This window comes from Neoarius graeffei, chromosome 8 (genome assembly GCF_027579695.1).
Source record: "Neoarius graeffei isolate fNeoGra1 chromosome 8, fNeoGra1.pri, whole genome shotgun sequence".
NCBI lineage: Eukaryota > Metazoa > Chordata > Actinopteri > Siluriformes > Ariidae > Neoarius > Neoarius graeffei.
The window spans coordinates 86848576-86865567 of NC_083576.1; the positions used below are offsets into that span (position 1 = coordinate 86848576).

Genomic DNA, 16992 nt, shown 5'->3' on the forward strand with positions numbered 1-16992 from the left:
TGCGGTGGATGACCAGGGTGCTCTAACGTGTCTCGCCCTGCTCTAGGTGTTCTACAGCGCTCTGCTGGGTTGGGCGCACCTTCCTGATCGTTGAACCAAACAGGTGCTTTTTTCTGCACAGTCCGCCAAGTCCAGTCTTCACATGCTTAGGTAGACAAGCCTTAGCTTACAGCGGATTGCAGATCCGTCAGCTACCTTCACCTGGTGTAACCGGCCTGCCAAAGCCGTTGGCCGGGGTGTGGTATGGCCGCTGTCGCATTCGAACAGCTACCTGGAGCTACAGGTGAGAACTGGGTGACAAGTAAGGGCTTTATACACCTTGTACGACAGTAATTCGCCGGGCACCGTAGCAAATCATGCTCCAGATTTATTCCAAAGTTTTTAATTTATTTTTAAATCCTCATGATACATGGATACAGCTTTACTGGATTTTAGAGATCTTCTTTTGGATTAATTGTACATTAAAACAATGCAAATGCAACAATAAATGGATAAAAAGTATCACGTGTCATTCTTAATAAACAGAAAAGTGCTAGCATTGAGAGATGGCTGTGATATAAGAGGAATAAAACACCTCATGGCGTGCTGCTACTGGAAAATAATAATCAATCATAATAATAATAATAATAATAATAATAATAATAATAATGTTACACTGCAAAAAATGATTTCTTGTTGAGAGAAAATATCTTTAATATGGGTGAATTTATCTATTATTTCTTATTAGAAGTTTACTACAACTCAAATATAAGATTATTTAGCTTACTTTGAGACGCTTTTACTAATTTCAAGCCTTAAATTTTCTTATTCTATTGGCAGATAATTTTGCTCATTAGAAAGAAGCAAAATTATCTGCCAATAGAATAAGAAAATTTAAGGCTTGAAATTAGTAAAAGCGTCTCAAAGTAAGCTAAATAATCTTATATTTGAGTTGTAGTAAACTTCTAATAAGAAATAATAGATAAATTCACCCATATTAAAGATATTTTCTCTCAACAAGAGATCATTTTTTGCAGTGATATGTTAATTATTTTCCCCACAGCTGTACTGAGTGTTATATTTACATTATCTCTCTCTCTCTCTCTCTCTCTCTCACACACACACACAGTAATTGATGATTTTCCTCCAACAGCACGTCCGGAAGTGTTTAATATAAACACAATACAGAAAACCGACATAACTAGCTAACCCTTAGCTTAGCGGTTAGCATAGCATTGCTTTAATGAAATAAGGATAGAAAAAATAAACTATTTCACAGATTTCTCACCCGTCAGCACTCTAAATAAAATCTTTCACCGCCTTCGGGACTTTTATTTCACTCTCTAACTCAGACTTCATTCGGTTTTGTACTTCCTTAGAGTCGGATTTAAAAGGCTAATATCATGCTAACGCTAATTTTAATCCTCCATAAACAAGAAGGCCATGGCTGAATCTCAAATAGCACGCAGACCCCTTATACACGCGCACTATTTAGGGGTGTTAAACAGTCGCTTAAGCGCCCTATCTAGTTCACTCAACGTCCAATTGACAAGGAAGACAGGGAAGCGGGCAGCCTGTTCCAGTGCGCATGCGTACACTGAGAACCCATATACAAATTCAGCCATGTTGGGAAATTAATTGAGCACAAAGTTTTGTTTTAACCTTTAAAACATGATAAAAAACAGTTTTCGAAACTTTTATTTGTGTGGTGAAGTTTTAAAAAGTGTTTATCAGTCTTTTATTGAAGAATAAAAAAAATAAGGCACTACATATATATATATATATATATATATATATATATATATATATATATCTCAATGTTAATATCTAAATAAAATGAAAATTCAAATTCAACAATGAAACATCAAAATGTTTTTGCAATATTATTCCTAAACTATAAACATCCATTAAATTAAATTTTTTTAAATGGTCATTTCTGTTTTAAAAATATATAACATTCCTTTTTTCTCCATTTCTTTAAGAAAAATAATTTGGTCCTACTCTGCTATATTCCTGTTTTCAGTAAACATTATTCCAGTTCATTAAAATAAAAGAAATAAAAGTGCTTTCTTATATATTACTGTGCAAAAGTCTTAGGCACCCAGTTTCTTTTTTTTTAGTACAAAATCTGCTATAGATTTTAATTTTATGATTTCTACATTATCAAGTCAGTACAAAAACATTTAGACAGCCTTTGAGCACAAAATTAAATGTTAAAAAAATACGTAAGAGAGCACTTTTCAGATTAAAAAAAGAAAATATAATGAAGGCTGCTGGGTTTTGGTGCAGAATGAAGACGTGAGCGTTACAGTCAAAGTGTCCAGAAGAACTGGGGCTGGTTCTGTAAGATGTTCAGTGAAACCTACAGCTCATTTCCGCATAAAACTGCACTCACTGGACCTGAGACTACAATTGTTTTTTAAAGCAAAGTGTCATTACACCAAATATTGACTTTTGTTTCATTTATCCCTGTTTACTGCTCTTTATAGTATTTTTTAAATTTTTTTAATTTTCTAATTTCATTATTTTTGAAGGCATCTTTACTCTAGAGCATATTTGCACATGTATAAGACTTTTGCCCAGTACTGTCTCTATATTTTTTTCTGAAATAAAAGCTCTATAAAATACACATGTATATAACATATTTACAACAAGCAGGAGTATTTCAGAAAATTCTAAAAATCCATACATCTATATAAATACTTAAATATATAAATAGAAAAAAATAAATAGCAATATATTTAACATGAATGAGATTGAGATGAGACGTGGAACGTTTATGCAGACGGCTTGTCTAGGACACAGTGAAGTGTCCACGTTTCATTGTATTTCCAGACTTTCCATCACGTCTCCTTTTGATGTGTCGGGCGTAACGGCTTGGGACGGCGAGTGCTTCAGCGTGATGCGTCCGTCACTGATTTTCCCGTCGTGCAGCGGGGCTGTGTGTATGTCCTGCATGTGCTCCTGCAGCCAGTCCTGCCTCTGCTGATTGTGTTTGCGCACGCCAATGCTGTGCATCAGCTGAACCTCACTGACGGACCTCCTGCTGTTTTGAAAACAGAGAACACGACACGATAATGCACTGAGAGTGTGATTCCAGAGTGCCCCTGGTGTGTAATATCAGAGAACACAATATGCAGTCACGTATCAGGAAATATTACACAACAATGTACTTTTCTGGCACTGAACAAATGCCAGAAACCAGACACAAGAAGAAAATGGAATAGAACAGAGTTGTTGTTGTTGTTTTGTTTTGTTTTAACAGTGCATTAAATATCTTAACACTTGGACTGTTTTGTAACATGTAGGTCGCTTCATATCTTCATGATATCGTCAACCAACTTTGAATATTTGAAGAACTTGAAGTAAATCAAGTAAATTTGCTATCGACAAACAAAAAGAATGACAAAAATACTCTAATCAAACCAGATAACACTTTCGGAAAATCAAGTACATTATTGTACCTTCAGGGTTACACTGGCTTGTCAATAAGGTACTTATTAGTACCCTTTATATACTGCTTGGGAATGTTTTATTACATTCGGGGGGCGTACTGTAGGTGACTTGCTCAAGGATACTTCAGCCATTCCTGCTGGTCCAGGGACTCAAACCTATGACCTTTTGGTCCCAAAGCTGCGTCTCTAACCTTTAAGCCATGGCTGCCCCATGTACAGGTTTTATGTACCTATATGCACCTTTTTGGTCCACGTAGTTACCAAGAGATCCAATAGATGGTATATTAGTACAGATTGTACCTTGAAAAACAGGAATGGACTCCTACTGTACCCCTATTTCTGACCGTGAAGGAGCAATCTAAAAAAAAAAAAAAACACTCTTCATTCATATCTTTATCTGATAGAAAAAAAATCAATACCTCATTAAGAATTAAAGGTTATCTTTATATATATATATATATATATATATATATATATATATATATATATATATATATACACACACACACACATGCTTTTCTAAAACATTTAGATGTGCATATTTGATGATCCGGAAACAAACTGACCTGGGGCAGCACCTTTATAATCCCCTATATTATGATTTGAGAGAGAGAGAGAGAGAGAGAGAGAGAGAGAGAGAGAGAGAGAGAGAGATTCCTTTCCAAAAAAAAAGGTTCATCTTAGAATATATTTAGGAACCTAGACCCCTTAACTATGCAAAGCAATCTTTCTTTCTTTCTTTCTTTCTTTCTTTCTTTCTTTGAACCCAGGAGTTAGATAAATTATATAATTCAGGAAGGGGAAAAAGACTCACCGGAAGAAAAAAAGCACACTCAGCTTAAAGGAGCAGATGTGATATATGATTGACTACTTTGTAAGTTTCCTTTCTACTCCTTTTTATATATAGTTTCATAAATTAAACAAAAAACATTAAAACATATAAACTTTCCCCAGATAAAAGTTAGTGCCCTTTATAGCTTCAATAAATATCTGAACTGAACCCTTGTTGCTTTCTTGAGACTATATTTACAGTATGTGCATTGTACAGTATGTACAATTTCTTTCTTATTGATTTAAATGCTGAAAAAGTACTGAACAGCTTCTTTCAAGCTTTTTGCATCCAACTAAAATGTGTTAGCAAGTTAAATTTCGTAACACTCAGGCTGTTGTGTAATGTGAAACTATCAAGTATCATGAAATCGTTCACCAAGTTTACATAACTTTGAACTTGAAGTAAGTAAATAAATAAATAGCCGTTAAGTGAAGTGAGGAGAGCTGTTAATGATAAACACAAGGAGCAACTAAACATTAGCATTATTAAAATAAAATGTAAAAATCCGAGCTAATATCAGGGTTTTAACAGAACATCTAGAGCTGGGAATAACTAACTGCAGGGTTAATAATAATAATAATAATAATAATAATAATAATACATATGAAAAATATAAAAGTCATAAGATCAGCCAATGGGGTTAAATGTAACCTTCATATATAAAATTGATGTAATTTTCTTTTTAATTTTTAACATTTTTTTCTGTCCTGTTCTTTGTTAGAGTACAAAACTGACCTATAAATAAATATTTAAGCTCCTTTGCTGATGCTCTTCTGACAATACACTTGTGAATTAATTAACAAAGAGAGATAAAAGTTTGTGTTATAGAGAAACAGAGGGGAAGAAATGAAAGTAAGGAGTAAAACCCATGACAGTGAGGTTGAAGGCTGATGACTAACCTCACTGGTCTGCTGTCTGTCCTCAGGCTGTTGCACAAAATACACACACACAGAAACACGACTGTTTTATCCACTCTTAGGACGAAAACCATTGTTTTTACTTCTTTAAACCTGTAAAAAACCACAGTTCAGAATGAATTCAGACTGCCTGTAAGGTCAGAGAAACTTAGCAGTGTGATAATAAACAAGTTTATGTATAATGCATCATAATTTATTTATGTATGTATGTATTAATGATTATTACTCACGTGTTATGGTACAGTCCTGCAATGTGTGTGTGTGTGTGTGTGTGTGTGGAGCAGGCATCAGCACTGGAGCAGTGAGCGGCTGCTTTTATAGCCGCTGCCCTTTGATGCGCCTCTTCATTAGTGAGCGTCGCTTCTCCGCGATTAGGAGCGCGCATGCGCAAGGCCAGCCCGTCCACTGCTGCACGCGCGATAGTCATCTCGCTTTCGTCACTTTTTCGTCACTCGATTATTAGGCTTTAAATTCTGAACTTCAGGAGCTCAGTGTGAATGAAGGCCAGGAGAGAGAGAGACAGGCAGACAGACGGATAGAGAAAGAGAGAGAGAGACAGTCAGACAGACAGATGGAGACAGAGAGAGACAGATGGATAGAGAAAGAGAGACAGACAGTGAGAAAGAGACAGATGGATAGAGAGAGAGACAGACAGACAGATAGACAGACAGACAGAAAGAAAGAGAGAGTGAGAGACAGACAGATGGATAGAGGAGAGAAAGACAGACAGACAGATGGAGACAGACAGAGAGAGACAGATGGATAGAGAGAAAGAGAGACAGACAGACAGATGGATAGAGAGAGAGAGAGACAGATGGATGGATGGAGACAGACAGACAGAAAAAGAGAGAGACAGATGGATAGAGAGAGAAAGAGACAGACAGATGGATGGATGGATGGAGACAGACAGAAAGAGAGAGTGAGAGAGACAGACAGAAAGAGAGAGTGAGAGACAGAGTGAGAAAGAGACAGATGGATAGAGAGACAGACAGACAGAAAGAGAGAGTGAGAGACAGACAGCTGGATAGAGGAGAGAAAGACAGACAGATGGATAGAGAGAGAAAGAGAGACAGACAGACAGATGGATGGAGACAGACAGAGAGAGAGAGACAGTGAATAAAGAGAGACAGACAGACAGACACAGTGGATAGAGAGAGAGACAGACAGAAAGAGAGAGTGAAAGACAGACAGATGGATAGAGAGAGAAGGAGAGAGACAGACAGACAGAGTGAGAAACAGAGAGATGGAGAGAGAGACAGAAAGAGAGAGTGAGAGACAGACAGATGGATAGAGAGAGAAGGAGAGAGAGACAGACAGAGTGAGAGAGACAGACAGAGAGATAGACAGATGGAAAGAGACAGACAGACACAGTGAAAGACAGATGGATGGAGAGAGACAGACAGATGGATACAGAGTGAGACAGATGGATAAAGAAAGAGACAGACAGACACAGTGAGAGACAGACAGATGGATAGATCGAGAGAGACAGACGGACAGAGTGAGAGACAGACAGATGAGAGAGAGACACACACAGTGAGAGACAGACAGACAGAGAGTGAGAGACAGACAGATGGATAGAGAGACAGTGAGACAGACAGAGAGAGAGACAGATGGATAGAGAGACAGACAGAGTGAGAGAGAGAGAGAAAGACAGATTGAGAGACAGACAGAAAAGAAAGAGACAGAGAGACAGAAAAAACACTGAAAGCGACAGAGAGATTATTATTATTATTATTATTATTATTATTATTATCATGTGAAGGTTGCTTTAAGCTTGATGTCGTGATAATTCTATAAAAACAGTCGCTGGGTGTGTGTCTGAACACTCCTGGGAAAAACTGAGGAAGATTTCCTACAGATGGAGTGAGACGGAGTGTTTGGACTCAGATACGTTCCTTCTTTATTACACGTAATAAAAACCTCACACAGCGCACATGAACATTTTACTATGAAAAATCCCAGTGATATCTGAACAAAAATGTCTGAATGTGAGATAAATATTCTGTAATGACGTGTCTGATGTTTCTCTGACTCAATTTTTCAGGAACATCCTCACATTTCAAACCGAACAGAGAACTGAGTGAAACCAATTAAAAAAACAAAAAACAGTTTTATAGTTAGACTTCACAACTTTTTAATAACTTTGTTTACACTTGGTTTCACGTTGGCATCAAATCACTATCCCTAAAAAGTGTCCTAAAAATGACCTGCCAATGCCAATATGTTTAACCAAAGCCTTAAAATATGATTTTTAAGCATACATACGGGCATCACATCCTGATTAGGAGACGTAGACACAGCTATACATTGTACATGTTTCCTCTTCCTTCGACTTTTGGCCTCCTTGTGAACTCACAGCGGAATTCACTAATTGATTCCTTCGTTCACTTTCTCTGAGTGAGAGTTGAGACCTGCTGATGCAGCGCCAGGTGATCACAGGATTGGCAAAAAACCAAAATCTGTTTGACTTTTACAGAGTTAAGATTACTCATTATCTAAATATGAGCTAAGTTTTCTAAATGCAGTGCAGGAACGACCATCATGACACACGCAGGACCCAAACAGGTCCAACCCATAGATCTTCACTCACTGGTCTGGCTAGGGTTTCTAGGGTTTCTTTCCAAGCTGTAGGAGGAAAAAAAAACAATAGAAGGTGACGGCAAAGATCTGGCAGTCCAAGGATGTCATCAGGGATGTCATGTTATGTGAGCGTATCAGCAACTTTTTTTTCAGTACCATCAATATCTGATAGTCTACAAAAACACTGTATCTAATCTTCTGTGCTGGAGATGCAACTTCCTGGATCTTGGCCATGGCACGTGTTGACGCAGTGATCTACAAGCATTTGATGAAACAAACTTCACAGATTGTAAGCAGTGTAAGTTGTTTGACATACCTCGTTAAGAAAACGTATGGGCCAGCAGGTCACCCTTTTGCTGATTCACTGGTGCTATTCTTTTTCTTTGTGGGCATGGCTTGTTTAGAAGACACCAACACTCACAAACATATTGACCTTTGACCTTGACATGAGATCCTAAACCTCGTCCGCATGGTTGCTGGTACGGAGGCGAAAACATAGTTCTCATTACCTCATGCTTGACCAATGTGAGTCCCATCATTTCAAGTATGTGCCATTTCTATGGGAGTGGGATTAAAATAGATGAAAACACTCTTTGTTCATGTTGGCGGCACGGTGGTGTAGTGGTTAGTGCTGTCACCTCACAGCAAGAAGGTCCTGGGTTCGAGCTCTGTGGCCGGCGAGGGCCTTTCTGTGCGGAGTTTGCATGTTCTCCCCGTGTCCGCGTGGGTTTCCTCTGGGTGCTCCGGTTTCCCCCACAGTCCAAAGACATGCAGGTTAGGTTAACTGGTGACTCTAAATTGAGCGTAGGTGTGAATGTGAGTGTGAATGGTTGTCTGTGTCTATGTGTCAGCCCTGTGATGACCTGCCGACTTGTCCAGGGTGTAGCCCGCCTTTCGCCCGTAGTCAGCTGGGATAGGATCCAGCTCACCTGCAACCCTGTAGAAGGATAAAGCGGCTAGAGATAATGAGATGAGATATAAAATAGCTCTATTCCATCCACAACTATAGGAAACCGTACTGTATTATATTAAGAACCGAACAACTAAGTAAAGAGAAACGACAGCCATCATTATTTTAAGACACGAAGTGACTTTTAATTAATATAAATAAATAAACCACTGTGGCAGCGGGGGCGTGGTCAAGCGCCGGTCTGTGACAGGAGGGCGGAGTCAGGGAAGGTGAGTGGCAGAATCACTACACCTGAGAGCAATTAACCTGTGTTTGTATGTCTTCCCAGTGACCGCGCCCTATATAGGGAGGGAGAGCAGAGAGGCTCTTCCCTGAACAGACACCCGTTGTGTGTGTGTGTCTGAGTGAATGTTATGCTGAAAAGTGTGACAATAAATACTAAATTGGAACTTGATCTCTGTCCTGCCGTCCTCTGTGCTCCACCCACCTGCTCCGAACTGCCACAACCACTTATTTAGAATTAGAAGGCGTGTCCAAATCTTTAATTGATACTATACATTCAGTAGAACCAGACTAAATATACTGTACAGATTTTTAGACGTATTTCTAGATATTCTTACTACATTCAAGCTTGAAATGTTCTTATTGTATACCGGCAGGTAATTTTACTTCTTTCCAGAAACAAATGCTTAAAAATAGTAAAATTATCTGCCAATAAAAGAAGAATATTTGAAACTTGAAATTAGCAATAATCTTACTTACTTAATTGGAAATACAAGATACATCTGACTATAAACAATATACTGTCATAAGTATACCATGTTCTTGCTTTTCCTCCATCTTGCCAACGTTGTTCTAAACCCTCCTGTGGTTCTGAGGTTTAAATATGCTCCCTAACAGACCGGAACCTGAATACTTAATACTAAATGAATGTGAGAACGATGGGAAATTCCACTATAAAGTGGTACCAGAGATATGATATCTTTACCCCAGTGTTTGTTCGAGCTGTTCATCATGACAGGTATGTAACTCAAGGCCAATATTTTCAATGACAACACACCTCTGACTTCCCTGAACTCTGAGCTCGCTCGCCAACATCAAAATAGCTGTTTTGCTAAGCGGATATAAAATTACGAAACATGGCAGGATTCGGCAGGATTCATGCATGAGCAAGCAGAAATAACATCGTCGTGTCCGGAGACCTTCAGTGCAGCTCCACTTCCTCTGAGTCAGCTCGGACTTTGTTTTTTCACAGACGACGTCAGCCTTAATGTGGAAAGACAATGAGGTATTCTGAGCTGGTCTTACTGTTCAACACATGGCATAAACACACTGGCGAACGGTAACAATCTCAAAGTTAACGCCGTCTGGATTATTGATGTACTCTTATAGAAAGACACTCAGGTTCCTCAAGGGCTTCTGACACCATCTCAGATTGATAAAAAGATTGGTTTTAATAATGAATTATTTCTAAAATGCATTCCCAAAGGATGGAGTTGTCCTGCCTCGGGTCCCCCCTATACACACACACACTTTGATACTGTACATTGCCATAGCACTGCAAACCATGACGGCTTAGCTCGTAAAAATATCTCAAACACAGGTATAGTCAAATCTGTCTTGTAGTTCCTATTACAAGTTTACCATAAATCTAAGATTGTTTCACTTATTTCAAAAGTGGTTTATTTATTTATTTATTTATTTATTTATTTACTAATTCTAGACCTTAAAATTGTCTTGTTCAAATGGCGAAATTTTCCCTGCGTCTGAAATAAATTTACAAGACTAGTTTAAGCTTAAAATTAACAGAAATGACAGAGAAATCTGTGAAATAATTTTATATATTATATTTGGCTCGTTGTTATCGTAAAATAGATATTTTCACTAAGATTTTTTTTCAGGAAGTGAATGCAGTCAAATATCTCATCTCATCTCATTATCTCTAGCCGCTTTATCCTTCTACAGGGTCGCAGGCAAGCTGGAGCCTATCCCAGCTGACTACGGGCGAAAGGCGGGGTACACCCTGGACAAGTCGCCAGGTCATCACAGTGCTGACACATAGACACAGACAACCATTCACACTCACATTCACACCTACGCTCAATTTAGAGTCACCAGTTAACCTAACCTGCATGTCTTTGGACTGTGGGGGAAACCAGAGCACCCGGAGGAAACCCACGCGGACACGGGGAGAACATGCAAACTCCGCACAGAAAGGCCCTCGCCGGACCCGGGGTTCGAACCCAGGACCTTCTTGCTGTGAGGCGACAGCGCTAACCACTACACCACCGTGCCGCCGCAGTCAAATATAATAAATCTAAAATTTTCTATTCTATGATTACAAAAAACTATTATTATGATGATGATGATGATTATTATTCTATCCACAATCGTGCACTCTGATTGGCTACTCTACTACTCGGCTATCAGCTCATATACCGTGAGTAGAGAAAAACAAAATGGCGGAGTGTGTTGCTGAACCAACTGAGGACGAAATAAAAACTCTACTCGAAAACAAAACCCAAAAAAAAAAAGACAAAATATGGAATAAAAGTATTTGATGGTAAGAACATATCTTTTAAAAAATATCTCATCTCATTATCTCTAGCCGCTTTATCCTTCTACAGGGTCGCAGGCAAGCTGGAGCCTATCCCAGCTGACTACGGGCGAAAGGCGGGGTTCACCCTGGACAAGTCGGCAGGTCATCACAGGGCTGACACATAGACACAGACAACCATTCACACTCACATTCACACCTACGCTCAATTTAGAGTCACCAGTTAACCTAACCTGCATGTCTTTGGACTGTGGGGGAAACCGGAGCACCCGGAGGAAACCCACGCGGACACGGGGAGAACATGCAAACTCCGCACAGAAAGGCCCTCGCCGGCCACGGGGCTCGAACCCAGGACCTTCTTGCTGTGAGGCGACAGCGCTAACCACTACACCACCGTGCCACCCACTTAAAAAATATTTTTTCAAGAATTATTATTATTATCACATTTTTCACAAATTGCTCCGGTCATTTCGCTGGTTTGTTTACATTTGAAGCGGAAATTATTTTGTCAGCCATTTTGTGTAAAGTTTTTATTTATCGAATTTGCAAAGAATAAAAATAAAAATGCTCTGTTTCTCAAAATCCAGTGAATGTGGCTCGAATAAAACAGTTATTCCACTCAATCTCATCGTACATGGATTATAGACAACTTGGTGCTATGCGCCTCGTTGGCTCTCAGCTCATGTACGACTCGATTTCGTGGAATAATTGTTTATTATTATTATTAGTAGTAGTAGTCATAGTAAACCTAATTCTAGACATTTTTACTCATTTAAACTTTAAATCATTCATCATTTTATTGGCAAATAATTGTTATAATTTTAAGCATTTATTTTTAGAAAGAAGGAAGAATGATCTGCTAATAGGTTATGCAAATTTGAATGTAAATTTGAGTAAAATAATTTAAAAACAGGCTGAGAGAGAGAGAGAGAGAGATTTTCAGGACCATCATATCTAAAACCTGCTGTGTCAGGATAAAACTGGAACTGTGGTTTGGAGCATGAAAACCTCTTAACCCCAAAACACGAGGTAGAATCAAAATAGAACACTTTGTAGATGACATCCTCTCCCTCTCTTTCCCTCTCTCTCTGTGTGTATGTGTGTGTGGTCTCCTTGAAAAACCATCATAACCTTGTGCAATCATTATCTCCATGTGTGAAATGATTGACGATGTGGACAGTGTCAATGTCCTGTGCAATCACTTTTTCTCTTGCAGTCTTTTCTCTTCTGGAGCTCTACATGTGGTAGAAGGACCTGCTCCTCTTCAGGCCTTTAGTCAGTTCTTTCTTTCTCAGTTCCTGGGTAATTATCCGTATCTGTCCTGAAAATCCATGAATACTTAATAATAAAAAAAAAAAAAACCTTCCGCCCAAATTGGGTTTCCTTTGAACCTTTCCTGACATGATTCATCAACCTGTGAAGAACATGCTGTCTTTTTTCATCCATTTGGGTGCAATGGACTCTAAAAAACACGTACGACAAAAACAGAAAGAACTTCCACCCCTTTGTCCCACATGTACACATACAGTACTGTGTAAAATTCTTCTTCTTTTTTTTGTACAGACTTTGCTCATACATGGTTTATTCAAATTTTATTCATAACTAGGAGGTTACCCGGTGTTGCTTGGGTTTTGCAAAATTCTGAGTTGCCCCCAGATTTCCATGCAAATTTGGTGAAGATCCATCGAGAAATGGTGATGTTAACCCAAGACAAACAAAAATCCAAACATCCACCACCCAGGTGCCCACCAGTGACCCCCTGGGGCCCAAATATGGAATTTCTGAGTTCTGCCAAATTGTGTCTTTCTCCTGTACCTACATGCCAAGTTTAGTGAAGATCTGTCGAGAGTTTGTGTTGATAAATGTAACGTGAAAGGCATTGAGGGAGGATGTGTGTGGATGTTGTGCTCCCCAGAGACCTCCCTGGAGCCCGTACATGAATTTTATTTATATCTGCAAAATTCCGGGTCATCTCCGGGCCTACTTGCCAAATTTGGTGAAAATCCATCGAGAAATGGCAATGTTAGCTCAAAACAAACAAACAAACAAACTTTGCCACTTATTATATAGAAGACTTGACTGCGAGTTGGCCTAGTGGTTAGCGTGTCTGCCTCTCGATTGGGAGATCGCGAATTCTATTCACGGTCGGGTCGTACCAAAGACCATCATAAAAATGGTACCTACTACTGTCTGGCAAGGCATGCTGCAATACCGATGTGACTGGGGAGTCAAACTCTTGCGGTTACCAGAGGACTAGCCCCCCACTGTAACCCTAGCTATGTAATAGGCGAGAGGCCGAGGGCTACGGAAACGGAGATCAGCACCGTCCTATGCGCCACATGGTGTGGGAAGGGACTTTGACTTTGACATAGAAGAATACAAAAAACATCATCAAGGCTGTCTGGGATTTCACCTCCCAAGACAGAGGAAGAGAAACAGGTTCTCCAAGATCCCTGGAACAACCTACCAGCCGACTGCTTTTTTTTTTTTTTTGATCAAATTGCACCCAAGAAAATGTATACAGTTTTAAATGCAGTCATGAGTTAGTTCCATATTTTTACTCCTTGGTGCTCAGTGTAGTAATAGTTCTTCTTCCTCCTTGTACAGCACTATTGCCAGGTCAGGATCCATGTGGCTCCTACTGATCCATGTCATATTAATTGGAGCATAGTTTTACACCAGATGCCCTTCCTGCTGCAACCATCCCATTTCTGGGCTTGGGAAACAACCATTCACACCTATGGGTGATTTAGAGTAGCCAATTAGCCTAACCTGCATGTCTTTGGACTGTGGGAGGAAACCAGAGCATCTGGAGGAAACCCACGCAGACATGGGGAGAACATACAAACGCCACACAGAAAGGCCTACGTCAGCCACTGAGCTCGAACCCAGAACTACAGCAGCGTGCTGCCCAATGTAATCATGGTTACTAATACTTAATTAAACATTTCATATTATTATTATTGTTGTTATTTTTGTTGTTGTTGAAGACATTTTCACGTGAAAGATTTTCTTTGATTTCTTTGACTGTTAAAATTCTATTTAACACATTACAAACCTGGCACCATGATGGTGTAGTGGTTAGCACTGTCGCCTCAGAGCAAGAAGGTCCTGGGTTCGAGCCCAGTAGCCGGCGAGGGCCTTTCTGTGTGGAGTTTGCATGTTCTCCCCGTATCTGTGTGGGTTTGCTCCGGTTTCCCCCACAGTCCAAAGACATGCAGGTTAGGATAATTGGTGGCTCTAAATTAACTGTAGGTGTGAATGGTTGTGTGTCTCTCTTGCCCCTTTTCCACCAAAGCAGTTCCAGGGCTGGTTCGGGGCCAGTGCTTAGTTTGGAACCGGGTTTTCTGTTTCCACTGACAAAGAACTGACTCTGGGGCCAGAAAAACTGGTTCCAGGCTAGCACCAACTCTTTGCTGGGCCAGAGGAAAGAACCGCTCATGTCAGCAGGGGGGCGGAGTTGTTAAGACCAACAACAATAGCAAGATCGCGAAAGGTCGCCATTTTTAAGCGGCGAGAAGCAACAGCTGTACAAACGCGAAGTCATCCATTATTATTGTTGTTGTTGTTGCTGCTGCTGCTTCTTCTCCGTGTTGTTGTTGCTACGATGTTCGCACCAAGGTTTATACAAATGCAGCGACGTAACTGACGTATACAGCGACGTAATGACGTGGCTCCGCTTAGCACCCCGAGCTATGGAAAAGCAAACTGGTTCTCAGCTGGCTCGCAAGTTGAACGAGTTGTGAACCAGCACCAGCACTGGCCCTGAACCAGCCCTGGAACTGATTTGGTGGAAAAGGGGTATGTGTGTCAGCCCTGCGATGACCTGGTGACTTGTCCAGGGTGTACCCTGCCTCTCACCCATAGTCAGCTGGGATAGGCTCCAGCTTGCCTGTGATCCTGTACAGGATAAGCGGTTATGGATAATGGATGGACATTACAAACCTTCTCGCACTTTAAAAACCAGTACTCTTTATGTGTTTACATCAAACAGTTTCTCCAATCCAATTAATGCCGACCTGAGACCAAGCTTTGGTAGAGTTGTTGTGTCCTCCCATCATCTTGCTTGTTTGGTGTAAGGTGGTCAGGATAGCTGTTTTAAATCTGTCTTTTTCTTGTCTTTATCCATCCATCCATCCATCCATCCATCCATCCATCCATCCATCCATCCATCCATCCATCCATTATCCATAACCGTTTATCCTGTGCAGAGTCACGGGCAAACTGGAGCCTATCCCAGCTGACTATGGATGAGAGGCGGGGTACACCCTGGACAAGTTGCCAGGTCATCGTCTTTATATTCGTCTTGTCTTTACATTCCAATAAACTCAGACGTGTTTAATGTTATCTTTAGTCGTTTTTCATGCAAACAGTGACCCTGCAAGATCCCCAGTCTTTGAAGAGAACCTAATAGATAATCATTTGAAAAGTCGTTTGGTGTAAAGCCGGTGTAACTCTGTGACTAATGACATAATGTCTTTAGCTGTGAGAGGATGTCAAAGTTTAGTCTTTTAAAAGTCTTCGTGTGTATGGTTATCATAACAACTACTTGTCACTGATCTACAGTCTTATGCAACTCAGTCACTTAAACGCTCACTTACTCAAAAAGGTCTTGATACGCCAACATGCTTTTGTGTAATTAGTGACACTGTCTCATTTTGTGTCCCCGCTATCAACACGCAAAATAAACAATCCCTTCATCGACTGTCCTGTTTTCTGTACGATGTCTTGCTAACATACTATATACATGGTATGCCCACATTTCACAAAACGACACAAATCCCCTGAGCTAACTGCTGTGAAGCGTTTTGGTCTGTGGTGGAAGATGTAAGAAATTTCCTTTTGCCTCGACAGCTTTCTGAAGGAGCAGCTGGATATCTTAAATTCTGCAGCTCCAACAGTTCTAAAGTCCAAGCACCAAGGGTGTGAAGGACAATATTGTTTTTGGTGTGTTTATTGTTTTTGTGCTCTGAAAACACACGAAACTTGGCACATGCATCAGGAATGCATCAGGTGGTCATCATGTTCTGGCAAAAGTATTTATGGGCTTCCAGCTTCATCAACATGCTCCAAACTTGGTAGGCATACGGCTCTCTTTTCCACAGACACACTTTAAAATCAAATTCATTCATTAAGGTGGCCATTTTGGAATTAAGACCAAGCGCTTCTCCAGATAAATACTCCTCCTGGGGGACTAATCAGATTCACAGTTTGGTCAGCATGCTCTCAAGATGTCTATGGGTAAATGAGGAATGGGGGAGATGCTGCCTCAGGAGGATGTCTAACAAGACAGAGAAGCATCAAGGACTGTTTGAAACTGATCCAACTCTCATTTCTTGTCTTCTAAGATGCCTTCAAACTGCCCTCAATCGAAGGCCACATTAATGTATCCTCAGTGCTGAATATTACCCATAAATCTGTGCGGCAGCTCCCTCAAGCAACAGAAAAAAAAAGCTGGCGAACAAAACTTCACAGAAATATTAGCATTTGGGCTTTATTGTTTACCTTTTTTGAGAAGTTACTAAGAAATAAACATTGGACTATCTTATAACCCCATGACGCTAACCAAATAAATTTGTTTGATATGATTTGTGAGGCATCTGTTAGCCAACTAGCCAACTCTTTGGTTTAGTTACAGGGTGTCCCGACATCACACATTACCATTAACGCTATCCTAAAAGGTCATTCCAAGCGATCGTCCTTAGAAGATGAAGATGTCTTCAGTCGAACATCCTGCCTTATGAGACTCCTGTCTATTAGGC

The 16992-nt window shown here is 40.1% G+C and overlaps 2 protein-coding genes across 3 annotated transcripts in view; both read right to left on the reverse strand.

Moving 5' to 3' along the window:
* btbd10a (BTB (POZ) domain containing 10a) overlaps positions 1-1507 on the reverse strand; it is a 69618-nt gene extending 68111 nt beyond the window's left edge. The window contains exon 1 of one of the 2 annotated variants that reach the window (XM_060928430.1): positions 1268-1507. The gene's annotated coding sequence lies outside the window, so the exon portion shown is untranslated. The remainder of the gene's footprint in view (positions 1-1267) is intronic. The other variant, XM_060928429.1, reaches the window with a different exon arrangement.
* A 409-nt stretch (positions 1508-1916) lies between these two features.
* pth1a (parathyroid hormone 1a) lies at positions 1917-5493 on the reverse strand. The gene is made up of 3 exons (XM_060927092.1): positions 5414-5493; positions 5166-5276; positions 1917-3025 (listed from the first exon to the last, which is right to left on the reverse strand). The coding sequence occupies exons 2-3, from the start codon at positions 5255-5257 to the stop codon at positions 2800-2802; spliced, it is 318 nt and encodes a 105-aa protein (XP_060783075.1). The 5' UTR covers positions 5258-5276; positions 5414-5493; the 3' UTR covers positions 1917-2799.
* Positions 5494-16992: the final 11499 nt, after the last annotated feature.

What these genes read in the sequence shown, in the direction of transcription:
- pth1a (XM_060927092.1), bottom strand. Translation starts at nt 5,257, where the DNA reads ATGGTTTTCGTCCTAAGAGTGGATAAAACAGTCGTGTTTCTGTGTGTG. An exon ending in ACAGACAGCAGACCAGTGAG is followed by an intron (nt 3,026 to 5,165) that starts GTTAGTCATCAG and finishes TTTTCAAAACAG; the next exon opens with CAGGAGGTCCGTCAGTGAGG.